Below are 26,727 nucleotides of genomic sequence, written 5' to 3'. Positions count from 1 at the left end.
CAAAATTTACTGTTCTGGGCCATCTCGTCGACGCTTCCGGAGTGCAGCCTGATCCCGACAAAACTCGCGCCGTCTGAGACTTTCCGGTTCCGAAGACAGCCGCAGACGTTCGCAGTTTTGTTGGGCTATGCTGGTACTTTCGTCACTTTGTTCAAGATTTCGCGGCAATTGCTAGACCCCTCACTAATATTCTGAAGAAAGGCGCACAATTTTCGTGGGGTACTTCAGAAGCCACCGCCTTCTCTCGTCTCGTCACTCTTCTCACCTCACCACCCATTCTCGCCCACTTCGACCCTGATGCCCCTACAGAATTGCGTACAGATGCCAGTGGTCGTGGTGTAGGTGCCGTCTTAGCCGAGTGTCAGCGTGGCCAGGATCGCGTTATTGCTTACGCAAGCCGCCTCCTATCACCATCGGAGCGCAACTATTCCATTACTGAAAGGGAATGCCTTGCTGTTGTTTGGGCAGTTGCGAAGTTCCTTCCTTACCTTTACGGTCGTCCTTTCTCCGTAGTCACTGAGCATCATGCCCTCTGCTGGCTCTCATCGCTAAAAGATCCTACAGGCCGGCTTGGTCGATGGGCTTTGAGACTACAAGAATTTTCATATTCCGTGATCTACAAGTCTGGCCGCCTGCACCAAGACGCTGACAGCTTGTCGCGTTACCCTGTTGACGACTCTGACACCTCCAATACTGACAATGCTGCTTGCGGTTTCTCAGTATCCCAGCTCCTTCATTTCGCCGACTAGCAACGTCGTGATGCCTACATCAGAGCACTCATCGACCGTTTGGAACACTCTCCGGCCGATGCTACTCTACGCGTCTTCGTCCTCCGCGATGGTACTGTGTACCGTCGTAACCTTCATCCGGACGGCTCTGAGTTCCTACTTGTAGTACCTAAACACCAACAGGGGGGAGCAGTTTCTACTCTGCCAACAAATACGGTTGCACTGGCTGTGGTGGCCGTCGCCCGCACCGTCTCTTATCTCCACACGGCTCTGACCTTTGTAAATGCCGCTCAGTTTCCGTTGAAGCGATAGACCACACGCTTCTTCACCCGCTGGCTGCAGCGGCTGCGCTTGCTGCCAGCGTTTTGACAGTCGTTGTCTGCGGTCATTCAGTGTGATCTATTCATGTTTGCTTGTGCGCGATGACACCACGCTTGTCAATTCAGTTAGAAAGCGAATGTGTCCAACTTTATGCGGAAGAGCTTCACGACGCACCAACGGCAGGACACCTCGGCGTATCTCGAACCTATGACCGAGTACGTCGCCGCTTTTTCTGGCCGGGCCTTGCCCGTTCCGTACGGCGTTACGTCGCCGCTTGTGAACTTTGCCAACGACGCAAGAAGCCTTCCCAGCTCCCCGCTGGTTACCTACAGCCGCTCGACATCCCGGCCGAGCCCTTCCATCGTGTTGGCTTAGACCTTCTCGGCCCCTTTCCGGAATCTACATCAGGAAACAAGTGGGGTGCCGTCGCTGTGGACTATGCGACCCGCTACGCCGTAACACGCGCTCTTCCGACCAGTTGCGCTACTGACGTCGCGAACTTCCTCCTCCACGATATCATTTTGATGCATGGTGCTCCGCGTCAAATGCTCACTGACCGTGGCCGTACGTTCTTGTCCAAAGTCATTGACGACATCATGCGTGCCTGCTCAATACAGCATAAAATTACCACCTCCTACCCACAAACGAACGGCCTCACTGAGCGTCTGAACCGCACGCTTACAGACATGCTATCGAAGTACGTTTCAGCCGACCACCTTGACTAGGACCTGGCTCTACCTTACATTACCTTTGCGTACAACTCTTCCCGTCTCGAAACTGCTGGCTTTTCCCCGTTTTACCTCTTGTATGGCCGAGAACCGACGCTACCACTAGACACTGTGCTTCCGTCCACCACAGCTTCCACTAGCGATTATGCCCATGATGCAACCGCTCGTGCTGACCATGCTCGCCAACTTGCGCGTGTTCGTCTGCAAGTGTCTCAAGAAAAACAGAAACAACGCTACGACCTCCGTCACCGTGATGTGCATTTTGCGCTCGGCACCCTCGTGTTGCTTTGGTCATCATCGCGTAAAGTTGGCCTTTGTGAAAAACTGCTCTCCTGTTACACCGGCCCATGTCGCGTACTCCGCCAAGTGACCGATGTCACCTACGAAATCGTTCTCGCCACGCCCACTACGTCCTCCGCTGTTACCACCAGTGATATTGTCCACGTCGCCCGACTCAAACCCTACAACTCTCCCAGCGCATTGGAACAGCACCGTGACGGCGCTTTTGCCGCCGGAGGGGGGGGGGGGGGTAGTATTACGATATCATCGAAAGATGTTCAAGGGACTAGCCACCGCGAGAAAGACGATGAAGTGTGTCTGTGCTCTTGGTGCGAGCGAGTGTGGGCCTGGCTGTCTGGCTCCAGTGTAAATAGCCGGTACATAGCCTCTTTCGTCTGTGTCCTTCCACACGTAACAATATTATTGCATCTGTATAGTGCGTACACGCCACTTTGACGTGAAGAGTCCTCGCGGTTTTGTGAAATCACCTGAGAGACAGGCGAAGTGTGCGCATCTCGCAAGAATTTTGGCCAATAGCGGAGGGCTAAGGGCGGAAAAGGCGCAGAGTCAGAAATATATATAGGCGTACAACTCATATCCGATGGGGAGCTTTCGCAGTTGTCGTGACGTCACGTTACATACAGGTGAAGTGGGCGTGGCCTAAAATTTATTTTCCTCTTGTGGAGGGCTAGTTGCACAAATGGAATAGAACTAGATTGGAATAGCTTTACGTTATAACGCCCCTGGGCTCCGCGCTTTTCGACTACTCGTTGTTTCCGCCACACACTCCGCGCAAAACACGGCTACACGAAGTGAGAACCAGTTGGTTGCGCACGACAGGCAAACTAAATGACGAGGAGACGCGGGGCGTGCGACTGCATGGAAAAGACGTGCTAGCCGCACCAATTGACTGCTTTTTTTTTCCCTGGTGACGTCACCTACATGACCCTGATGGCTTCACAACCTCTCAGTAAGATACCGGTAAAGCTCGGGGAGGGGCACGTGATTGTTTGCTTGATTTGTGGCTTCCCCGCTGAGGTTAGCGCTGCCATTTTCTCGAAGGGTTATCGTCAGTGCATTCTGTACGCGACGCACGTGTTTACTTAAACCGCGTTGAAAAATGTCACGTGAGATTTGGGGGCCTTTTCAAGACTGCATAATCACAATCGAGCAAACATGTGGCACTGACCAGCTTTTCTTTATTTCTCATTGACGTGATGCAGGAAGTCAGACATATTTTGAAACATGCGTGGACATTTTATGTCCGCGTGAAAGAAAAACAATACATGATGGAAATGAAAGAGTGGAGCTGGAAGACATTTCAAGTTGGCTGCGCTAGGCACTGTGGTTCGGTGGGCTGCTGCCATCCCAACGTCAGCTCGCGGAGTTCAGTCGATGCTGTTCCGTTCTGTTGGAATTGAGAATTAATACATGGCAAAGGTCAAAAATTGATTAGCAAGCACAGCAGCTACGCTGATGTAGCTTTCACATTGCTTATTTTGAAAGCGTTGTTATCCTATGATGTTGAAAATACCGAGAGCTTCCGCAACTCTCAGCTCCACAACAATACTCCTCGTGCATTTTGTATCCTTTTATTTCTTAAATCACGTTCGAAATAAAACTAAAAAAAAAACTGAACAGTTGAATGGTTTAGAACGTGACGCATTCGTACGCTAAGCATAGATATACACCTGTGCTGCGTCACGGCGACGATATTGAATTTCTTTCTTCGGTGCTCCCAGAAGCCATATCGAACAGCGCAATGCATTGCTGTTTCAGTTAAGATGTTCTCGCACTGTGTGAAGAAAATGCACTGTGTCAAAATGTTAACTGGGTAAGCAATGCATAGTACAAAGATATATGGAGGTACAAATATTATGGCAAAAAGGTTTTCTTTTCTTTCTTTCTTCTTCTTCTTCTTTTTTAATACTGTGAGCGCTTTCGGGCTGTTACAAGGTGGGAATATTCACAACAGTAAGAGCAATATATACAAGCTGCTTATACAGCTCTTCATACAAATAAATAAACATGAAATTAAAATTAAAAATCGGTGATTTTAACTTCTTTTCGAAGGTCAAATATTTCTGAATGTAGTTTATTCCATTCTCCTATAGTTTTTACCATGGAAAAAAAAATAAAAGACAGCCGCCGCCGGCTTTCTGCGTGGTGCAGTCGCGCTTTAGTTGCTGTAGGTGGGCGCCACGTGGGCGCGTGTTTTTATTTCTTTTGTTCATTTCTTAATTTTTACGAGAACCTCCACAATTCTCTTGCCAGCCAGATTAGCAGTAATGTTTGTCGGTGAACATCGGCGTGTGGTAAACTTCACGAAGAAAATGTGGCGACGCTGGCCTATTTTACTTGCGAACCTGAACAACGTGGTGGTGGTCTGCGACGAATTGTGGAATGAAGAATATCGCCTTTCCATGGATGTGTGCCACATTTGTTGTGGTAAAGTGTGCGGCGAGAACAGCGATGATATCGGCTCATCTTAGCGTAGGGAAACAGAGAAACGGACCGCATTGTGTGTGTGTGTGTGCCTGTGAGTGGTGTATTACGCGATAAGCAATACATCTCGCTTACGAGACTGTGGACACGTGTTGCGTGTTATAAAACCAGTCGTAGCGATCAGGCTCCGATTGAACTTCAGGACCCGTAATTATTGAACAGGTGAGAATGAATTAGACGCGATGATTAGCGAGCGCATGTATTTCGGGGCCATCCGCGCTGAGTGCAGAAAAAAAAAACTTCGTTTGAGCATAATTTATCGACTTAAAGGTATGACTACAAATGAGCTCCTACGATGTTTTGACCACTGCCGAAGCTGCGTGTATACATTTAACCACGGGAAATGCCCAAAAGGCAAACCACTGAAATTATCGCGATTTAACGCAGATCCCACGGGTCGTAAGTAAAACTCAACTTTTTTCGTTATTGGTGTATTTACCTTCATGGTACAGACTTTATGCCGTGATGATGCACGTAAACATGCAAAAGTTGGGTCTTGTAAAGGTGAGAGCAGCAAAGGAGGCAGCAGACACAGCGAAGTTACCGCGCAACGGATTATGCACTTATGCAAGATTTTGCTTTGTACATTCCCATGACCGAGACTAATAATTAAAATTAAATTATGGTGTTTAACATCCCTAAGCTGCACAACGGCTTATGGGGGGCAGTGTAAGGAAACGCTTCGGATTAATTTTGTCGACCTAGAGTATCTTACCATGCTGCTAAAGCAGGGTAATAAGTTTTTCTGCATTTCTCTCTCATCTGAATTTAGGCGCCGCTACTTGGTACGGCTCCACTGAGCCACCGTGTTGACGTAGACGAAGTTCATCTTGTATACCGTTTAAAGCTACAGTGTAAATGGGGCGCAAATCAGTGCATTCACGACAATGCAATACAACTTTGTGTTCGAAGACCAGTCTGCCATTGCGAAAATGTGCATAATCCGTGATAAAATGTTCGTTTTCCAGGAATAATACATTTTTGTGGATGTTTGACCTACGGAAGAGGCGCACTTTTACGAAATCACCGCACGCTGACTTACGGGAACCGTGCACTCGGCAATAACGCTACGTTGTTGTACCGGTAAAACGGGGACGATTATACTTCCTAAGCACAGTTCGTAAATGCTGTCACTTCAAGAAATCGCTATACGCCGGACTTCCGATCGCGGCAGTTGATATACAAGCAGCGCTCTTATGCAGAGAGAACAGGTCGCACGAACGTTTTTTGCCAACCAGCGCCCGCTTCGGAGGCGCTCCAGAGGGGAGGGGCCCCCCAGTGACGTCACTCTGTTTGCAAACAGGGAGATGTCTATTCTGGCTCGGAGTAATAACAAGGCGTTAGCGTTCTTAGGGTACCTCGCGCACTTTCCGGGGGCTATCTATATATCTATCTATGTACGTGTGTATCTAACCGTTTTCCCGCCTGTCTGTGTGTCACTGGTAGTCCGTCGTCGAGTGGGTATAGCGCATCGGGCTGCTTTGCTGAGGGAACCGTGTTCGAAAATAGCCATCGGACCAAATTGGGTCACTGAGTAGTTGACAATGTGTACATGGTGGCTGTGTTCCAATTCTTTCCATCATCGTAGACAGTATAGGTGGTATTCACGTGACGTCACGGAAGAGCAGTCTGGCGGGCGCTGTAGCGGAAAGGGCACAAGCTGCGTTGGCCACTATGAAACCGCCATATTTTTGGGGAGTCGGTGTCAACAAAGCCTATCTCCGCTGTTGAAGCGCTGACGATGTGTGTGTTTTTTTTACTTTAGGAGGAGTCACTAAAGTGCCTATCTCTTGCAACTTTGCAAGCATGAATGCCAGCCCCTCATTAATGCACTTAAGCACGTACGCGCAGAATTTAGAGTCCGGTGCGAAGGTGCGCTACGTCGAGAAAGTGGAGCTTTGCGGTGGCGTCGATCCACTTATGCTTACTGGCAAAGAGGCGTCATTTGATCTCGCGCTCGTACCCAAGGTAGAACTTTCTGATATTAAGGACTACCTTGTGCACGCTACAAGCTTCATAACTCACGAACAGCTGAAAGCAAGAAAATCCCTGGAGTCGCACAACTATTTGACCAGCGGCTTTGTTCAAGAACCCCAGCTGAGAAGACACGGCGAGCACGTCATTGTGCGCACGAAGGTAAGACAATCTAAAACGCTACATCAGCTAGTTGGTCTTTGTATTACCGGGTCGAATTGTAACGCTAACGGGTAATACTTGCCAATGTGTGTGACAGTAGTGTGATTCGTGTTCGGAATGTTTCGCTGCGCAGCGAAACATCGTAGCACTTTCTCAAGTTACTGCCAGCGAGCGGCACTTTTTTCATCGTTTATGTACCGTTGCTCCTTGATAGTAGATGAAAATTTCAGGAGTAGGCTTTCGCGCAGCGCAGCGTCCAGCAACGCAGTGCCTTCCGGAGTTAAGGGAGCGAAAACGATACCAAAGAAAATCGTTTGTACGCAACAAGTCAGCTACCACCATGCTGCACCTTTAGAAACACTTGCTGTTTAGCGGCTACTTCCAGCGGTTCACCTTGCTCCAGCCCCTCTCCCCCCCCCCCTTCCTTTTTTTTTTTTGCAAATTCCCGTCACCTGCCCAAGCGTTTACTACGTTCTACAAATTATCGCTACCGACGAGGCCGCGAGCTTTGCATACGTATGCGCAGTTGCGATTCGATTGTGCAAGCATAAAAACCACTCGCTGGTGTTTTGCTTATTTACACTCATGGATACACCTACATTAGTTTCACTCACTGCTGATTTAGTAACTCGCCTTGCTTTTTGTGCAGTGGGGCAACCTGTGTTCTCAGCATGCATAGAACCAGCAGCTAAATAGATCACTTCCTCCATTTGCAGGTAAACCACTCCCAGGCAATTTCCACTCAGCCACTCGAGCCATGGCTTCTTGTCAAGCAGGATGGAATGGTCAAAGCTGCACACTGCACGTGTATGGCGGGTCTCGGCGAAGCCTGCTCACACATTGGTGCACTGCTCTTCTATTTAGAAGCAGCTTCAAACTTTCGTGATGGTCAGGCTTGCACTGATAAGGAAAATGCATGGCTGCCTCCATACTCAAGTACTGTGCCTTGTGCGCCACTTGCACACATCGACTTTGCGTCAGCTACCACCAAGAAAAGGCGGCTAGATGGACATCGATCATCATCCTCAAAGAAACCAGCCACCACTATTGAGAGGCCTTCACAGTGCGAATGGAAGGGCTTTCTCGACAGAATTAAGAAGGCTGGCAAATATTCTGCAGTGTTGGCACTGAAAAAGGACTATTGCGAGGAGTTCATTCCTGTGCAAGTGAAGCACTCCACTGCTCTTCTCGGACACTTGGCAAGAGACAAGCCATTGTCAAGGGATGCGATGCTGGAGGAGTGCGAAATGTTTGCCCAGGCGTATGTTGTAGAGCCAAAGGTATTTATATTTCCATTGAAGGATAGCTTTATTGATATAAAGTAACTACATGTTGCATGACAGACAAGGCACTGCTAAAAGCTTGAAACTACCAGTGTTTACATTGCCCAACCTGCATGGTTGCTGCTAGCTAAATGCAGTTTTGTGATCATGTACATTGAATTAGTGTGAAAAGTCATTGTATTGAAAATGCAGGTCTGTAAAGATGTGGAAGCGGCAACGAGAGGTCAGTCGGCCTCACCAACATGGTTCGCCTTCAGAGCAGGCCGGGTCACAGCATCGACAGCCCACGCAGCTTGCCGAACGACCTTGACTCAGCCATCTGTGAGCCTGGTTAAGAAGATCTGCTACCCGGAGGAGAGCAAGTTTTCTTCTCCTGCAACTAATTGGGGTCTGCGCAAGGAGGACATTGCCAGGAACCAATACGTTGCTGAAGCATCCAGCCAGCACAAAGAGTTTGTTTGCAACAAGTCTGGATTGCATATTAGTTCACATGAGCCCCACATGGCAGCAAGCCCAGATGGCCTGATTTCTTGTGCCTGCTGCCAAGATGGCGTTTTAGAAATTAAGTGCCCATATTCAGCTGCTTGTGTAAAGGACGTTGTGACCCAGAAAAGTGGCTGCTTAGAAGTTGCTGCTAGTGATAATACACTAAAGCTGAAACGACAACATGCTTACTACACGCAAATACAAATGCAGCTTTTTGTTTGCCAGCGCAGCTATTGCGACTTTTTTGTGTGGACACCAGCAGATAGCCATCTTGAAAGAATCTTCCTGGATGCCGAATTTTGTCAAGGGGTCGTGAACAGGAGTAGGGATTTTTTCAAGATAGTCCTGTTGCCAGAGTTGTTATTTAAGACCTGGACAACATCTTCAGAGAACAAAAATGGGCCTGAAGACTCTTCTGATGACGGAGCACTGCATTTCTGTTATTGCGGTGGTCCAGAGTCTGGAGACATGGTAGAATGCAGTGGCCCAGACTGTGAGGGTAAATGGTTTCACTTTCAGTGTGCCAACTTGAAGCGCCCTCCGAAAGCGAAGGCTTGGTTCTGCAAGGGTTGCAAACCCCGAAAGTGATAAATATGCATATTTGTAGTCCTGTTATAGGTAATGTAAGTGCACACATGAAAGGACCTAGTGAACTTGTTCTGTGAAATTAGCCTTACAAAATATTGCTGCATACAAGGGGAAACTGAACAGAGTCATCAAACTGTTCACCTTATCACTGAATTTTACATAGCGAAGTACATTATGAAGGAGCAGTCTAATAAATGTGGAATCTTTGGATGACAGCAGGTATTTTTCATTCACAGCAGTTTTGTTTCTATTGCAGTGTTTTCTCTAGCATGAGTGCTGCACACGTTGGGTCGCTGGGGTTCTTTGACATAATGGGCTCGGCATGTAATGCACATGGCAAAACATGGTGGATTAGGGTAGGAGCGGATTTCAAGGAACGAAAAGTGAACTTGTGCAAGACAAATTTAGGTGGAAAGATTAACTTTATTTCCAGTGCGACGAGGTTTATTGTTGCCGATAACGTTGCAATAACGTTACGTAAAGGTAGGCACTGCAAGGGCTTTTCGTAGCACGGGGCTCACTCGCGATCACGGCACGATACTTCGTCTTCCTCTTCAGTTGGCACATACACAGGGGCGGCCTCTGCTTCATTACACCAGCAGTTGTTTCCGTTGCAGTACATGGCAGATCCTTAGGTGTGGCAGGGCCCCTTCATTTAAAGTGGTTGAGACATCAAATTTGTGGCTTGCGCGTTGTTTGTTTCAAACGTTTCTTATTGCTCCATAAAGCATGATACACGCTGGAAGGATCATATATTCTCGGTAAATAATTTAATATCGCATTATTTATGTGCACCAATTTCGGTTTCTCGGCGCCGAGTTGGACAGTGACGTCACTGGCTAGGAAGCTTGGTCACGTGGGCCCACAAGGCTGTGACGCACGCACTGCTGCATCGTCTGCTCTCGCACACACGTTTTGTACCAGCGCAAGCAAACAAACCCACGCCGACAGTTGCCATCGCTAGCTGCGGCAGCTCCGATTCCGACTGCGTCTTCGTCCGATGCAGCTTATACTGTACTCTAGACTCGAGGCTTGCCCCGTGCTGTGGGTCACCGCTCATCGTACGTCGCTCTAATGTGGTATGACGTCACTAAAACACGTTACGCTTCCAACACAGTGACGTCGGTGTTAATCGCGCTAGCTATGGGTCTCGATCGCGAGAACGAGCATTTAGGCACTCTTTGGAAGCAAATTAAAATATATTTAACACGTTTGCTGTGTCGAACACTTCATGTTGAGTGTCCTTTCATACAGAGGAAGCCTGCAGCAGGCCTTTTATACCCTCAAAATTTGGTGTCTCAACCCCTTTAAGTAAAATTTAGATTTGGCGCATCCAGATCAGTCAACAGGCACAACCGATTTGCTCAGATTTGTCAGCGCAGCACACACCGCAACAATTTTGTCAAGTTGTGTTAGAGTGTCCTCGCTTTGCACTGCTAGCAGATCAATAGGGATGGTGCTTGAAAGAATTTTGTACTTTCGCCTCAGCAAACCTATCACACGTTCCACGTGGATGCGCACATTCGCAATTTTCCTAGTTTTTTCAACCTCCCAGGCTGATAGCTGAGGTTTGCCCCTTGTGAATGCAGGAACCTCAAGGCGTGCACGATGAATGCCTACGGCATCACCAATCGTGAATCCTCTGTCGGCGAGCACCGTGTCACCTGGGAGAAGGTGGTTCAACATTCCACTCGACTCTGTTATAAGCTTGTCGCTTGTCCTGCCTCCCCACCCTTTGGAAATGAAAGTGATTGCTCCCTGAGGTGCTATTCCTATCAGATATTTTGCCGTGTTGTGGTGCTTATACCGCGACCACGTCTGTGACCTAGGGAGCATTGACGAAGGGCGCTCAATGAATATCTCGAAGCAGTCTATAATGACTGCCACACTCGTGCCAAATGCTTTTCTGAAGGCCATTGGCATGGTCTGCTGCAATTGTTCACGACTGGGCCAGTCCACCAGCTGTTTTAGTCGTACATGCATGGCCGCGATCCACCGGTTGACTACTCGTGTTGCTGTGGCTTGGCTGACCTGAAAGATAAAGCCAGTCACTATTATAAAGCAAACAGGGCCATCTTGCCACCAAATGTTAGCCCACGAGAGTATTATAACATATACGTGATGCCAACTGTAAATAAGTGCTCGCAACAATACAAATTCCACCAGTCCACTTACCTCAAATCTATACGCCAGGTCCTGCAAGGGCACTCCTAGTCGCAGCCTCACAAGTGTGAGCACAAGCTCTTCGAACTTAGTAAGCACATTGTTTGCGCTGTGCGACACACCACTCTCGAGAAGCGCGAACAGCGCTATCAAAACTGTGTAGCTTGGTAGGCCAGTGTAAAATTTTACACGGTTGTCGTCTTGCTCCAATGAAGCTTTAGACAACTGAAGTCTACGCAAAGAGCCCTTCACTTCGTTTAGCTCTGCACGTAGGGCCTGGTTGTCGCCTTCGAAGCTGTTTAATGCACTGCTTGTGATATCTGTTTGGGTTTCAGCGTCCTTTAGCACTGAAAGAAACATACAGACAATACATTACTACGCGTGTCATATTCAGGTGCAGGCTGCTATGAGATATGTGCCACTGTACTTACATGACGTGGTGTTCACTGAAGCTTCAGCCGTCGAAGTGGTGGCTTGAACACCAGCCTCAGAGAACTTCACATCTGATAAATAAATAAATAATGCAAGAATGTAACACTTGTACTCAGCATGGTGCTGAAAACCTCTGGTTTGCTGCAATTGCATGAATGCAGTACTCACAGGATGCGCCATCCACTGCAGCTCCAGCAGTAGAACCAGTTTCAGCTGAGACTGGGGCCCTGCCTACCTCAGGTGATGGCATGGATGGTGGGTCTGCGGTGAGGCATTAACAGTCATTTAAATTGTGTTCTTAAGGTGCTCAGGCCCTTTGCAACTGTGCAAACAAAGATCACTCACGAAATATGTCAGCTGCAGTATCAGCATCTTGTGGTACAGTTGCAGCTGGTACTTGTTGCAGCATTGTTGGGCCTGCATTAAAGTGTTATCATTGGCATTTCACAACCATCAACCTTGTTTCTGCAACAACTCGGGCGCATCAAAACTGCACATATCCTGTATACACACAATAAGGCGCCTACAGCTCCAGAAAGAGAAGCACCCAATAGGTCATGCTGGGCGACCGTCGGATATGCGACACTGCTTACTGCAAGAAATGGGGTAGATGATGGGCCACCTGCAGTGAGGTTGTTCTTGACAGAAAGACTAATCATGCAACCATTAACTGCATGCAAACTCAAAGAAATGCAAGAAATGGGGTAGATGATGGGCCACCTGCAGTGAGGTTGTTCTTGACAGAAAGACTAATCATGCAACAATTAACTGCATGCAAACTCAAAGAACATAGGGAACAATAATAATTCCATTACAAGCACGCTGTAATGTTATGTCCAGTCTAAATGAACAGCTTACACAGGGCACTGACCTGAATCATTTATTGTGCAATGAGACATATGTGACTCATTGCCTTGGTCATTTTGTACTGCAATGGGACTTGCAAGTGGTGTGCCTGCATAAAAACAAAGATGTTAAGACGCTGAATGTCATTAAAGGAAATATTCCCCTTGTATGAATCAGCCATTTTACTTGTGACAGTACTGTTCACAGCACTCTGCTGTGCATTCAACATTGTAGTCAAGGGTCGCAGCACTCTGCTATCGGCCTTTTGGACCACCTTTGGAGTCGCAGCCCTCTTGCAACGTCGCTGGTGCCTGAAATAAAATGTACCTCTCTGTAAAAATGTCTACGTTGTACTCATTACCACTACTTGCATTGATGATTCTACCTCTACAACTGCTTGCTATTTGTCACAGTGCTGGCACCAGTTCTCACAAATTTGTATTCTCTTGGAAACTGAAACCCGCCTACTCTCTGCAGACACAACTATTCTCAAAATAATGCTAACTTGGAAGTAACTGATTGGAATGCATTACTTGATGACTATGTAACTTATACTACGTAACTGCAGTCGGGAGTGCAATATAAAACATAGCTGCTGTATCAACACAGTGTCCGCCAGCACCTCTTAGGTCTCAGCTATTTTAAAGTCTGGGTTTGCTGTGCGCTACCAGAAAGAGCACATACATACATACCTTTCTTCAGATCGAGTTGTTGACTTTGTGTCATACCCTAGGTGCAAGCTTGGCGCCCAGTCCGGGTTCGTCAGATCCATTAAGTAGGATGGCCTGCCTGCAAGTATGAACGAGACTGCGTTTGCACAACAAAACAAGTTCCTTGAAAACTGACGCATTTCTAACAAGAATAGCCACTGGTTGCAGTAGCAAGAAGTCTAGCCATTACTTGAGGCCACAACTGCACGACAACCAGCTTTTACACAAAAATCACGCAGTGTGCTAAGGGCTCTCGGGCAAAATAACTTCAAACAGCAGAATCAGCAGTACGACAGGCTTCGCTCGTTTCCGGAACAATTACGCCAGCATCATAAACACGAACAGGCATGATGTCATAGCATTAGTTAATTTCTGGGGTTTTACATGCCAAGACCACTTCGAGTTCTTGCTTTAGCGCAACTCAGTTTGAGTATGAAGGAAAAAAGGGAACAGGTGACAGAATACGATGCACCAACTTGCCCAATCTACAGTACTTCTGAACCACTTCGAGGCACGTCGCAGCGGGGGACTCCGGAATGATTCTGACCACCTGGGGTTCTTTAACGTGCACCCAATACACGGTACACGGGCGTTTTTGCGGTTCACCCCATCCCATCAAAATGCGGCTGGCGTGGCCGGGATTTCGTACCGCGAAATCGCGCTTAGCTGCGCAACGCTCTAGCCGCTAAGCCACCACGGCGGGTGTCTTGGCATTTAGTGCAACTCAGTTTGAGTGAAAGGGAACAGGAGAAGGCGGCAGAGTAGCAACCACCGTGTTGTCTTTTACTACAGTTCACTACCTAAAGCAAGCCTTCAAACGTTATGCTAACCACATACGCTACAGCATTACTAGCATCGATCACGTGCAAGCCCTACCCTTCAAATTCGCGCTGCGTAATTTGTAGCAGAACGACAAATATGCACTCACCAGAAACGAAGTGCTCGCTGCAGACTTTGTAGTGGGTAGCGTCTGTATTAATGTCACCCCGGTAGAGGCGACGAAACCATTCCGCTCGACGCTTCGTTGAGATCTCTAAGGTCTGGCTGCATTGCCAACGAACAACATTCGGCACAGAAAAAAAACTAAGCTTCTTCGTGTTCTCACCAGAGTCAGTTTTCCGCCGCGACTCGTTGTTGCATCCGAACACAGCGCAATTAACCATGATTAAAATGATTGCCGAGGTCCTTGAGATTGCAATGCCTGCTGCTGCACTTCAAAGCACCACGAAACGAAAGCATTCCCCCAAGGATATGGCGGCCGGAAGCGCAAAGCTCGCCGCGCCGGCCTGAGCCCTTCCGGTCATGCTGCACGGGATCACAGTGTTGCTTACGCGTGAATACCACCTATTCACACCTCCCCTTCTAGCCACCCTAGCAGAGGAGCGGCAATCGGGTGTTTATTTGAACGTTTTGCTTGCGTCAGTTGTTTTGTCATAAACTGTGGGCTCCGATGACAGCATGGATGACGGCTCCGGACCATCAAATCCTAAACAGGCAAAGCAAACGAGAAAAAAAATTTGTGAAGTTCTTTCGCTCGGAGTGGCTCAGCCTGCCGGAATTTAAAGGATGGCTTGTAGAGCACACGACTACCGAGGCGAAGTGCAAAGCCTACGCGTGACGATCAAGTGCGGTAAGAGCGATCTTCTGAAGCATCCTAAAACCACAAAACACCTGGCAGCAATAAGATCGATCAATTGCACACTGCATCAGCCATTTGTTTCGTGCGAATCGCTGATGTGAGGTCGCGTGACGCGCCGTCCGGCCCTGCAAATATCTCGGAGTATTAGAAGCCAATCGCGAAGGCCATGCTTTGTGTTGTGCAGGAGCGCAGGCGCCTGAAAGAATTGCAAAAGCCGTAAACACGTCACACACACACACACACACACACACACACACACACACACACACACACACACACACACACACACACACACACACACACACACACACACATATATATATATATATATATATAATTCGTTAGTGCAGGGAAAAATCCGGGGATTTTCTTAGACATATGCAGGGAAAAATGCCCGAAATAGGGAATTTTCATGTCTCTGAAAGGGAATTATAGGCGCAGTACGGAACATCACTGATACAAACTCTCGAACTCGGACGACATAGTTCGCGCCTCGTTCGCGCGCGCATTGTGCGCATTCAAGTTTTGGTTTTTTCACTTCCTTAGAAGCTGAAATTGCGGACATTGCGGGGTTGGGCTTGATGACATATGTTGCCCAGCTGCCGCGACGCATTTGGAGCAAAGGTGAGTGTCGTGCGATTGCCCGTTCTCTAGCTGACACTTGTAAAAACAACCGGTTGCGCATTCGTGCTGTGGCCGATGTGATCTCGAAACGGTTGTCGCAGGTCTCGCGGTGATCGCAGGATAATTTATTCGTTCGTGCCTTCAACAAGTATTACCTCAGTTCCTACGCGTTGCCCCGATGTAAAACGAACGGCGGAAGCTTTCACGCGCCAGAAAATGCATGCACTCAACTAGCTCTATCGCTAAATGCCGTCCTTTGGTATATATCTCGTGCGTAGGTCTTCGTTTCTCCATCTCTATGGGATGACTACGCTGTGCGCCCCTTATTTACCCATGCAACACATGGCTGCATTCAATTACCTTGCTCGCTGCTTGCGCTGACCGCGGTAGGTGCGTCAGAGGCCTTCATTTGTTGCAGTGAGATAACGAAAGCGTATTAGCTTCTTAGCAACTATTCTAAGAGCCGTGGAGTTAAATCAATGTGTACGTTGTGAGCAAGCTGTTAAACAAACCCGCATTACTGCTGCTGTCGCTTTTGCGGGCACCTTCAAAATTAAACATATTAGTGTATGAATCAGCTCACCTTTCTATACATGTCCGTTGCTTACGTTGTTCGTAGATCATGTGCATACCTTTGCAACCGTAATCGACATTGTAAAAACAGCAGGAAGGCAGATGACACAAATACTGTGTCTGCCTTAATTGTTGTCTGTGCTGTTTTTATAATATCAACCAACGCCACACACGTGCTGTTTACAGCAAAACAATCTTTTTTTTTTCTTTTTTTTTTCTTGTGGGAGGATTTGCTTCTAACTGCGGCAGTGACGTTGTGTATTGTCCTCAGGAACGCTTGCGGCGTGCACATTTGTCTAATTTGTTTCACTGTGCTGCTGCTGTCTTTACAGCTTCTGCTTATTTCTTCTGGCTGCACCTTATATTTGTTGTCTTTGCCAACATCTGACCTGTTTCTGCCTTGTTGAAAGCAAGTGGCCACAAGTACTGCTTAGTTTGCTCAGTCTAAACCTGGATGTATATCTATTTGCTAAGGGCATGCTTCTGCTCCTTTAAAGCTTGCTTTAACTAATAGTGGTTTGAGTCATGTATGACACCAGATAATTATTTTCTAAAGAGGTGGCAAAGCTTGTCCACAGATTTAAAGTATGGAGATGCTGAACATTAAAATGTTCCAAGTTGCCACAAAGTATTACATGCATTTAAATTTGCAGTCGCAAAAGACATACTAAAAGTGTAATCCACAAAATTTGCTTCCAGGTGTCTTGAGACAATAAATTGTAGAGAAAGAATTCTATTGTGAGTTGCCAATGGTTGTCGTGAGCTCTAGCCCATTTTTCTATACAGCCACTGTTGCTTCGTTGTCTGTTGCCATCACGTGCTTGTTACTAACAAGAAATTGAGCCGCCTGGTTCCCCTGATTTTTGTCGCTCATAAAATGCAAATGTCTCCACATTGGCAGCCTCAAGGTAGAACAACGAGTGTCATCGGCCAGTTGCCTGCTTGTAAGATAATGTTGCGTGTAATGTCAGGGGTTTAAAGGATACTTCACATCTGCCATCATGGCTGCTGCCTAGCACTTCCAGGACGAAGTTTGGTCCACATGTGCAACTATCCAAGAAAATGGACATTGGGACAACTGCTCACTTGGTAGAGCATCGCAAGCGCAAAGCAGAAAATGTGGGTTAAGCTCCAACCGGCAGCAAGTTGTCTCTTAATGCAAAGCATTATCATGATCTATTTTTGAATTTCTTAGTACACCTGCCCAGGTAGCTTCATTAATAATTAGTAATGCTCCTGATGGTGGGTATTGAACACGAGTCTCTAGTGCAGCAGCCCAATTCTTCGCCCATTAGGCTACAGATGCATGCATAGCTCGCCAGATTAACCGCACGGGTTCTCTCTTAGCAGCTAATGCTGTCAGATGTTATGTGACACTCGCAGAGTTTGGGATTCACCCATTTCAGCTCAGATGCAACATATAAGGCAGGTGTTGTGTTTGCTTTGGTGACGCGTTGTGCGTGCAATTGTTTTTGGTTTCTCTATGTTGGCGTATTGTGCTTTGTATTCGATATGGTGCTGCGCATTACCTCAATCACAGCTTCGATGCTGTGCCCAAAAAAAACATTTGTAGGCAGGTGCTCAAGTGACGTGAAGCTCCCTCATTCTCTCTTGCAGGTAGTGCATCCAGTTTAGCGCCATGCACATGTGTGGGGCATTTACTTGTTCTTATTCTGCTGATGTGTCGTGTTGTACATAGGAGGAAAGCCGGTCTTCCACAAATATGGTTGTCAGCGTTACTGAATACAACACCGTCTTGCTGCCTTGACACGCCACATCATTTGACATCTGCCTGAGCTGGCATCTTGCTGTTCCTTGTGGTCAGGCATAGCCAAGACTGGAGGTAGAGTCCGCACACAAAGTTCAAGGCTGAACAATAGAACCAGCACGCCCAATAAATGTGTATGCAAATTTAGCTCTAAGCTTGATTTATGTCAGGAATAATGATTCACAAAAGGGGCTTCACAAAAGTGAGCACGAACACCAACAACCGTCTTCTTTCACATCCTTTGTTGGTGCCTGCCTTTGTTGCTACATAGTAATTAATTAGTAATTAGTTTGCTAAGCTATCCACAACTGAGAACTCGATCAAGCATAGAAAAAAACATGACTATAGGCTCCTGTGTTTCTTATGTTTAAATCACAATTTGTAGGTATCAAACACAGCATAGCATAAATGATACATTGAGTGCCTTTTCGAGTCTTCTTCAGAGGGTGCTCGAGATTTCTGGTTGGGTTGCCATAGATGTGTTAGCTCAGTGAATCTTCCTTCCAAGGCATTCAGTTTGTTAAAGTTAAGCGGCTATAGATGTGTCCTCATTGTTCAGGTTACTTCTGGCGACACCTGAACGTTCTTGTGGCTATGGTGTGATGCTTCATGACACACATGGTGCTCAATTCTGAATTATTGTTGGCATGCTTTTTCACAAATGGTTTTAGTAAGATAATTGCACAGGCGACGCAAAATGAGCCACAGCATATGCTTCACCTCCAGCATGTTCGTGATCACCGATGGCATGTAAAACTGTGATTCAGACCAAGCATCGCAAAGAATGATTGTTGCCTTTCTTTCTTACAGGCTGCTGTGTTTCAGCTATATCTGCTTTTCCTGTGTCCAGTGGCCTTGTCGCTCAATTAGTGCTTGCCAATTTCCATTACCCTGCAACCCACTAAAAATATGAAATTTTAGACTATGATGCCTCCCCTCTCTTCCCTTGTCCTTCTGACCTTTCACTCTGCTGCAAGCTTTTGGATTTCAATGCTTAAATGAATAATACAAAAATTGATGCTACCGTATTATTTGATGGCTATCATGATGGCAGTAATTTAGGTGAACCTGGAACTAAATGAGAAAATAAAATAGGCATGGTGTGAGTAGGATTGACTGTTCCTGGTTACTGGCTCTATGCTAAACTTGAGGTCTTTGCCTCAAGGAAATGGGTCTTGGATTCTCAGACCCTTTTTGTGATCCTGTGCCTGTATCAGACCTGATATACATTCACGGAAGTTTTACAAAAAGGAGCACCTTTCTTTTGGGGAACTGCTTTTTATCACAAGTGTGCTAGATAGCGCCAGTTATGCTATGAGCAGGCACAACTGCAGGTACAAACTATAGCATGTAGTTTAAAATAATTTCACATCTATTTGTGAACTTCCCAGGCCACTTCACAACTGCAAGCTGAATCTGATGTAGGCAGTGTCAGGGTCATGGCCCATATTTTAGTGAACGCCAAGAATGCGTCCTGTGACTGAAGTTTGAGCATTTGAGCCCACCTTTTGGAAGTGCTTTTTATGTGCACGCATTAATGACAGTTATCCATGCTTCTTGACATGATCTTCAGTGATCCTAGAGGCAACACTTATTGATCTGCATTATGCAAATTTATTTTATATTTTCACCAATATACTGTGGTCACCATTACTACGTGCTGTTTAAAAGGTGTTGAAAATAAAAAGCTACTTATTTGTCCTAATATAATGTAGAAATAAGCATTCTGCAGTCTGAAAAGTGAAGAAAGAAAACACAAAAAAGGAAAAAATTACCACCCAAGCACTCCATACAGATGGTTAACCGGCAAAGCTGAAACATGCGGCCGCGGTGTTTATGACTGGGTTAATTATGTCTGTGTTTCTTAATGAGGTTAGACACACGTTTGGCTGCGACAGAGAGAACGATGTCACTGACGGTATGCCCGCAGTCCGCCGTTGTCGCCTGCGTTCGATGTCTCATGTTTGCTTGGCGGTGTGGTTAGCAGCATTTGCCCGCCATGGCCGCTTGCGATTCTTCAAAATTAAATCTGTCCGTCACGTAAGACAGCGAATGGCTCACACCTCCTTAAGCAATGGCTCATGTGGCCTCCCCATTACGACGGCACAAGTGAAATTCTACGCTGGAATTAGGAGTCGCAACGGAGCCAGATGTGGAAGAAGACAACGAATGCGGGAGCAGTGGCATGAGTGAAACCCGGGAGGCGCCAACAAGCCAGCTCTGGAAGAGATGACGATGCTCGAGCCAATGCTGATGATGATAGTTATCTGTACACAGGCGACAGACTTTTTCGTTTCGCCTAGCCTTATGGTCGCAAGATTCACAACCACTTTAGTTGATTATAAAAACATTGAAGTGCACGCAAACAGCCTCTACATTGTGTCTATGAAAAACATTGCTCCATCTTGCTGTAGCATTATGCACCTGTGGAAGCTGCGGTTGTTGCACTGGGCTGCACCGCAATGAACCTTGGTTATGTGAAAAAGCCGCTGTTGTTGCATTGCTCTTTACTGTTATGCACATCAGCCTGGTGGCAAAGCCACCACACTTGCACCGTGCTCCACCGCAAAGCATTTTAGGTGTGTGGAAAAGCACTTACTAAATATTGCATGTGCTGGATTTGAGCATTTTTAATGCAAAGAATTCTTTTTTCATACCAAGCACTTTGCAGTAGGCAATTTTATGTCCCGGCTCATGTTGGTCTTTCCGATTGAAAACAAAAATATATCTGGCAGCGAGTCCAAACCTGTCTCCCAACATAACAGCCCAACACTTTACCATTAGGCCATTGTTGTGCACATACTTTGCGCTCGCCAATGTGTAGCTAGGTATATGAGGTAGTGGCCCATGCATTATGGTGCACAATATGTGCAATTGTACAGCATGTGTGCATGTACAAGTTGCTCGTCAAAGTGAGAGCATGTCAGTTTCTGCCATTCTTCCTTTGTGGAAGCACTTCGAGGTGTTTTGTTAGACTGCTCCAGCTTTGCGATTCACCCACATTTCCCAGTCCCTTCATTGTAGCAGCTTGCACAAAATGGACACTGTGCAACATTGTACTACCTTTGCATTGAGGGTGAAGGTGATATGTGCTCTTTGAGTGAAAAATGTTGACAAGAGGGGTATGCACAGAAAAATATGACATTTATCTTGAAACTACATATAAGGATTCTATACTCCTTGTGCCACAGTGACACATGCCCAAATCAGCACACGGGCCAAGAATGGACACATAACCATTTGTGCATACCGCATAAGCCATGCTGTGCACTCGGCAAAACAGTAGCCACCACAGTGTAGGCAGGAAGCGGCAAAGAAACCTTTATATTATACTACCATTGCAAGGAGAGTACGAAAGCGTTTGTACTCTCCTCACAATGCTTGTCACACATGCAATCATTCGCCATACACAAACACGGTCAATGCTGCAATGCTCAGCAGAACCCTAAACATAAATCCCCACACTGTGTGGGATCTACATAATTATTTTTTTTCATTTTTCAAGCATTTGGTGGTAGAGGCCACTACGTTACACAGAAATCCCACTACATTGCAGCAACGTTCAGAATGTAGTACGAGGTACATTAGTTGGCTATAAGTTGAAAACAGAAATTATATTAGTAGTCAAAATATAGTAGCCAGTGTTGAAACTACACATGCATTCAAGGCTGAGCCACGGTATGAGAACACGAATGAGCAGACACACACGGTGGTCACTTGAGTTGGCATTCTATCTTTACCAACAAGCCCAGCGGTACAATGAGTAATTAAGATTATGGCAACTGCAGCACAGCAGTGGTCTAGTGGCATATATAGTCTTGACCTCGTATAGAGGAGGTACTAGGTTAAAAACTTGGGTACTGCCATGAATCTCCCAATCAACCCTTATCCCTCGTTTTCCTACAGCTGCAGTCAGATGTGTGTCATGATCCGCCTCGGACCGTGAGCGAAAGGGGAGGGGCCGAAGAACCCCCGTCCCAGATACAACGCGCAGCGTGGTGGTGATGAACGATGACTGACCGCCGAGCAGCTGTGCTCGCGATGTTTATTCAATGCGGGGAACCAATGTTGCCCACCGAGCTTTGGCGGGCCACTGAGCCTAGCAGGCCAACTAAAAATATGGCTGGGGTTACGTCACACGATCGTCACACCCCCTTACCCCCAGTTTGTTTGTCCACGTAAACAACACAAACAAAAGTGTTAACCAGGCGAGTAACGGTCCGGCGGCCTCCGCTGTCAAGTACTCCGCCTGGGCACAGGTGTTGACGATGCGGGTGTGGCAACGCCGGGTGCTCCCTGAGCCAGTTGAGCTCCGTCCGGAGGGTCAGCAGTGACCGGCCTCGAAAATGGCGCCGAACTTGGTAGTGGCTCAACTGGTGCCGCACAACTGGCGACGCTTGCCGCCTCTGGTGCTTCGCTGGCAGCGACCGGTGTTGCCGTTGGCCCCCCTGTGGGCTGGCCTTCTGAAGTGGCACCCAAGTTTGCAGGCTGGCTCACGAGGCGAGGCCGAACATGGTTGGCGTGCCGGTGCCACGTGTTCCCATCCGGCATGCGGACGAGCAGCGATGAGGCGCTGGCAGGAGATATCACCTCTCCGGTGGACCAGGGTGGACCAGGACGGAAATTCCTGGTGAAGACCGGAGCTCCCGACTCCGGCAAAGGCCCGGGACGGCACCCTCTGTCAGCAGCCAGCTTCTGCTTCAACTGTTTCAGGAGCACTGTGGACTGGAGGTCCGGATGCCGGACGTCCAAGGGTGTCTTTACCATCCGACCCAGCAGGAGCTCGCAGGGGGCACGGCCAGTGACGTCGTGGGGCGTGGTCCGGTACTGAAACAGTGCCCGGGCAACCTGCATCCGGAAATCTCCAGCCTTACACTTTTTCAGTTTGTCCTTGATTGTCTAGGGAAAACAAGGGGAATGCGGGAGATGGCGATTCAAGGCGATGAGTAACACGAGAACAAGGTGAGGGCAGGAGCCAACGTTTCGACAAGTGGACTTGTCTTTTTCAAGGCAACATATGCTCTCCTCGGCCCAGTATATATAGGTAGGGTTCTTCTAAAGGGGAGAGAAGGTGAGGCGGGTGGGTGAGGTAACGAGCGAGAGTGTGTTAGCGGCGAGGGTGTAGAATTGAAAAGAAATATAATGCACTACTGATAGTCGGTGGAGGAGTTTGAGGCAGCGCCGTGTGTTAGCAGGTTGATGTGTCAAGGCAGGTTCCTCTTTTCAGGCAAGGGGTCTGGAAAAGGGGGGGAGGGGGGTCTGCTCGGCTGGGGGTCAGTGAACTATTGTGCCTGCCAGGGAGAATAAAAGTAGCCTCAGAAAAATGGTGTTCAGGCGCACCAAAAGAAAAAAAAAAGGTGGTAAAGCGGGGGGGGGGGGGGGGGGGGGTGTTGATATATAGATAAAAGGACGAAAGGGTTGAGTGACAGCAATGGGAGGTTGGCATATTGTTGACAATCGCATTACAAAAATTAAAAAAAATAATACAAAAAATCACCTAAGCAACTCAATGAACAATCACTAAGTGCTGTTGCCTATGCTTTTCAATTTAGCATAGCGAATAGATTCTAAAGCTCCCTTTGACACGTTCATGCCTATTGGTTGCAATGTATTGAACTTATGTATGAGGTACGATTCTCTGTATTTTCTGTCTCGTGCAGTACGAAAATTTGATTGTAGTATGTAGAGTTTAAGTTCATCAAAGTTATGACCTGATTGGTTGAAATGTTCGGCGGCGGCTTTGGGAAGCTTTTTAGCTGTGTCCGCGCGATGTCCGTTTAGCCTGATGTTCATTGATTGTCCCGTTTCACCGATATATTGCTTCTTACAGAAGGAACACTCAAGCATATAAATTGCATCGGAGCTAGTGCAAGTAAAGCTAGTTTTCACTTCGTGTGTGTAACCATTTGCGGTACTTTTAATTTTAAGGTCACTTTGAAGGTGCTTACAGGTTTTGCACCTGGGGTGAGAACATGATTTTATAACGGGGGAATGGTGTTGGTTGACTTTTGAATGCACCAACATGTCTTAAAGTTTATGTTGCGGCGATAGGTAACCCTTGGTACATCCGGGAACGCTTTTCTCAGACGCTCGTTACTTGATAATATTGGGTGGTATTTTCGTAGATGTTGTTTATGTTTGGGAGGGCGTTGAATATTTTGTTATAAAAGCTGGTGGTCTATCAGATTTTGGTATAGGTTGTTTCTGAGCTAATGCCGACTGCCTCTCTAATCTTGACGCGACGTCATAAGCCTGGTCGAGAGGAATTTGTGGATGGTTTCGTTTCGCTAGCGTTGCTTTAAGGTCATTTAGGTGGTGGATATAATCGTTGTCGTCGCTACAGATTCTTCTTATTCGTTTCGCTTGCCCGACAAAAATTCCTCGCTTGCAATGTCGCGGGTGATGACTGGTGTAGTCATCACCCGCGACAGAAACTTTAAAGACATGTTGGTGCATTCAAAAGTCAACCAACACCAATCCCCCGTTATAAAATCATGTTCTCAGCCCCAGGTGCAAAACCTGTAGCACCTTCAAAGTGACCTTAAAATTAAAGGTACCGCAAATGGTTACACACACGAAGTGAAAACTAGCTTTACTTGCACTAGCTCCGATGTAATTTATATGCTTGAGTGTTCCTTCTGTAAGAAGCAATATATACGGTGAAACGGGACAATCAATGAACATCAGACTAAACGGACATCGCGCGGACACAGCTAAAAAGCTTCCCAAAGCCCGTCGCCGAACATTTCAACCAAGCAGGTCATAACTTTGATGAACTTAACTCTACATACTACAATCAAATTTTCGTACTGCACGAGACAGAAAATATAAAGAATCGTCAGTAATGTAGAAAGTTGGGCTAGTTGGTGATTGATCATCATACCGTATTGGCGGAGCGCGCACTGACAAGGACAAAGTGTAGAGACACAAGAATAACGACACTCGCTGCAGTGTCATTTATTCTTTGTCTCTACACTTTGTCCTTGTCAGTGCGCTGCTCGCCAATACGGTATGATGATAAAATCGTACCTCATTCATAAGTTCAATACATTGCAACCAATAGGCATGAACGTGTCAAAGGGAGCTTTAGAATCTATTCGCTATGCTAAATTGAAAAGCATAGGCACAGCACTTAGTGATGTTCATTGAGTTGCCTAGGTGATTTTTTGTATTTTCATTTTTTTTTAAATTTTTTTATGCGATTGTCAACAATATGCCAACCTCCCATTGCTGTCACTCAACCCTTTCGTCCTTTTATCTATATATCAACACCCCCCCACTTTACCACCTTTTTTTTTTTCATTTTGGTGCGCCTGAACACCATTTTTCTGACGCTACTTTTATTCTCCCTGGCAGGCACAATAGTTCACTGACCCCCAGCCGAGCAGACCCCCCCCCCTTTTCCAGACCCCTTGCCTGAAAAGAGGAACCTGCCATGACACGTCAACCTGCTAACACACGGTGCTGCCTCAAACTCCTCCACCGACTATCAGTAGTGCATTATTTTCTTTTCACTTCTACACCCTCGCCGCTAACACACTCTCACTCGTTACCTCACCCACCCACCGCCTCACCTTCTCTCCCTTTAGAAGAACCCTACCCATATATACTGGGCCGAGGAGAGCATATGTTGCCTTGAAGAGACAAGTCCACTTGTCGAAACGTTGGCTCCTGCCCTCACCTTGTTCTCGTGTTACTCATCTCCTTGATTGTCTGTACCACCCACTCGGCTGCACCGTTTGAAGCAGGGTGGTACGGCGGAACCATCATCCGGCGAATTCAGTTCTTTGTCAGCTAGGCCAGGTACTCTGTGCTGGCGAAAGCGGGGCCATTGTCGGACATGATGACGTCCGGCAACCCCTGGGCGGCAAAGACCTGTCGCAGCGCTGCAATGGTCGCGCCTGCTGAAGGAGTGGTGACAGGTAGGACCTCCACCCACTTCAAAAAGGCGTCCACCACTACCAGGAAGTAGTGGCCCTTGAAGGGACCCCCAAAATCCACATGCAAGCGGGCCAGGGTCTCTGTGGGAGTGGCCAGGGCGTGATCTCCACATGACGTGAGGCCCGCTGGTGCTCCTGGCAGACCTGGCAGCTCTGCACCATGTGCAATGTCCAGGCCACCAAACGTGAGACCGGGCCACCATCTTCGTCTTTTCTACACCAGGATGACCCCGTGCAGCAACTGCAGGACCCGGACCGAAGACTTTGTGGGATCACCACCCTGGACCCCAGAGTAGGCAGCCCTGCTGCAGGTTCAGCTCGGCAGCCTTGTGGCTGTAAGCCTGCTGCACCAACTCCTCCCCTTGGGACACCGCTTTCACCACCTGGGACAGGATTGGATCCCGCTGGTCGCCAGCGACACCGCAGATCTGGAGAGTACCTCCGGGTACGCGTGCTCCAGCATGAACAGTTCAGCAGCTCGGAGCAGCAGCTGGCAGCTCCGGCAGGGGCAGGCGGCTAAGGGCATTAGCAGGTCCCAGGTCCTTTCCCGGACGGTAGACCAGCCGGTAGTTGTAGGCAGCAAGCCTCAAGGCCCAGCATACCACTCGAGGCGAGGCCTGCACGGGAACCGCCTTGTCCGGCCCCAGCAGACCGCAGCGCTTGTGGTCCGTGATTGCCTCAAATTCTCTGCCCCACAGGTATGGTCTGTGATTGCCTGAAATTCTCGCCCCACAGGTACTGGTGAAAGCGCTCGACCCCAAACATGAGGCCAGGCCTTCCTTATCCAGCTGGCTGTAACGTGCTCTGCAACAAGAAGCCGACGGAAGCAAACGAAACAGGGCGTTCCTGGCCATCCTTGTCCCGGTGCGCCACGACAGCTCCCACGCCGTACGGCGACGCATCTACTTTTAGGATGACTGGCTTGTCCGGATCAAAGTGCACCAGCACTGGAGCCTTGGTGATTAGCTCCTTGCTGCG

At 47.6% G+C, this 26,727-nt stretch overlaps 2 protein-coding genes, 3 long non-coding RNA genes and 1 pseudogene across 7 annotated transcripts in view; 4 read left to right on the top strand and 2 right to left on the bottom strand.

Moving 5' to 3' along the window:
* LOC125947796 (uncharacterized) overlaps positions 1 to 26,727 on the bottom strand; it is a 290,580-nt gene that overhangs the window by 171,607 nt on the left and 92,246 nt on the right. The gene's annotated exons all lie outside the window — the stretch shown is intronic.
* LOC119461523 (sodium-coupled monocarboxylate transporter 2-like) overlaps positions 1 to 26,727 on the top strand; it is a 243,821-nt pseudogene that overhangs the window by 199,351 nt on the left and 17,743 nt on the right.
* Positions 6,185 to 8,129, top strand: LOC119462243 (uncharacterized). Its single transcript, XM_049673145.1, has 2 exons — positions 6,185 to 6,697; positions 7,414 to 8,129. Exons 1-2 carry the CDS (start codon positions 6,368 to 6,370, stop codon positions 8,020 to 8,022), a joined length of 939 nt encoding a protein of 312 aa, XP_049529102.1. The 5' UTR covers positions 6,185 to 6,367; the 3' UTR covers positions 8,023 to 8,129.
* LOC119461521 (uncharacterized) lies at positions 9,458 to 14,480 on the bottom strand. Of its 3 annotated transcripts, none has more exons than XM_037722859.2 (9): positions 14,134 to 14,479; positions 13,188 to 13,284; positions 12,682 to 12,806; positions 12,521 to 12,604; positions 11,995 to 12,066; positions 11,818 to 11,910; positions 11,649 to 11,720; positions 11,230 to 11,564; positions 9,458 to 11,085 (listed from the first exon to the last, which is right to left on the bottom strand). In XM_037722859.2, exons 1-9 carry the CDS (start codon positions 14,366 to 14,368, stop codon positions 10,393 to 10,395), a joined length of 1,806 nt encoding a protein of 601 aa, XP_037578787.1. In that variant the 5' UTR covers positions 14,369 to 14,479; the 3' UTR covers positions 9,458 to 10,392. The 3 variants fall into 3 exon arrangements, with proteins under 3 accessions (XP_037578787.1, XP_037578788.1, XP_037578786.1); XM_037722860.2 differs by having other exon boundaries at positions 9,458 to 11,564; positions 14,134 to 14,249; positions 14,311 to 14,467; XM_037722858.2 differs by having other exon boundaries at positions 9,458 to 11,564; positions 14,134 to 14,480.
* LOC125947795 (uncharacterized) lies at positions 12,064 to 12,835 on the top strand. The gene is made up of 2 exons (XR_007468487.1): positions 12,064 to 12,281; positions 12,380 to 12,835. It is a non-coding gene; the product is annotated as an uncharacterized LOC125947795 (long non-coding RNA).
* LOC125947797 (uncharacterized) lies at positions 15,352 to 18,726 on the top strand. The gene is made up of 2 exons (XR_007468489.1): positions 15,352 to 15,468; positions 16,374 to 18,726. It is a non-coding gene; the product is annotated as an uncharacterized LOC125947797 (long non-coding RNA).

Source organism: Dermacentor silvarum, chromosome 8 (assembly GCF_013339745.2).
Source record: "Dermacentor silvarum isolate Dsil-2018 chromosome 8, BIME_Dsil_1.4, whole genome shotgun sequence".
In the NCBI taxonomy this organism is placed as follows: domain Eukaryota; kingdom Metazoa; phylum Arthropoda; class Arachnida; order Ixodida; family Ixodidae; genus Dermacentor; species Dermacentor silvarum.
Note: the sequence above shows the minus strand (reverse complement) of the source record. Positions and strands in the feature narration are given on the sequence as shown.

Coding starts and splice junctions, on each gene's coding strand:
- LOC119462243 (XM_049673145.1), top strand. CDS start 6,368: ATGAATGCCAGCCCCTCATTAATGCACTTAAGCACGTACGCGCAGAAT. Junction 6,698..7,413: donor ACGTCATTGTGCGCACGAAG/GTAAGACAATCT, acceptor CTCCATTTGCAG/GTAAACCACTCCCAGGCAAT.
- LOC119461521 (XM_037722858.2), bottom strand. CDS start 14,368: ATGGTTAATTGCGCTGTGTTCGGATGCAACAACGAGTCGCGGCGGAAA. Junction 12,605..12,681: donor TGTGAACAGTACTGTCACAA/GTAAAATGGCTG, acceptor GTTTTTATGCAG/GCACACCACTTGCAAGTCCC. Junction 11,721..11,817: donor TGCAGTGGATGGCGCATCCT/GTGAGTACTGCA, acceptor TTTATTTATCAG/ATGTGAAGTTCTCTGAGGCT.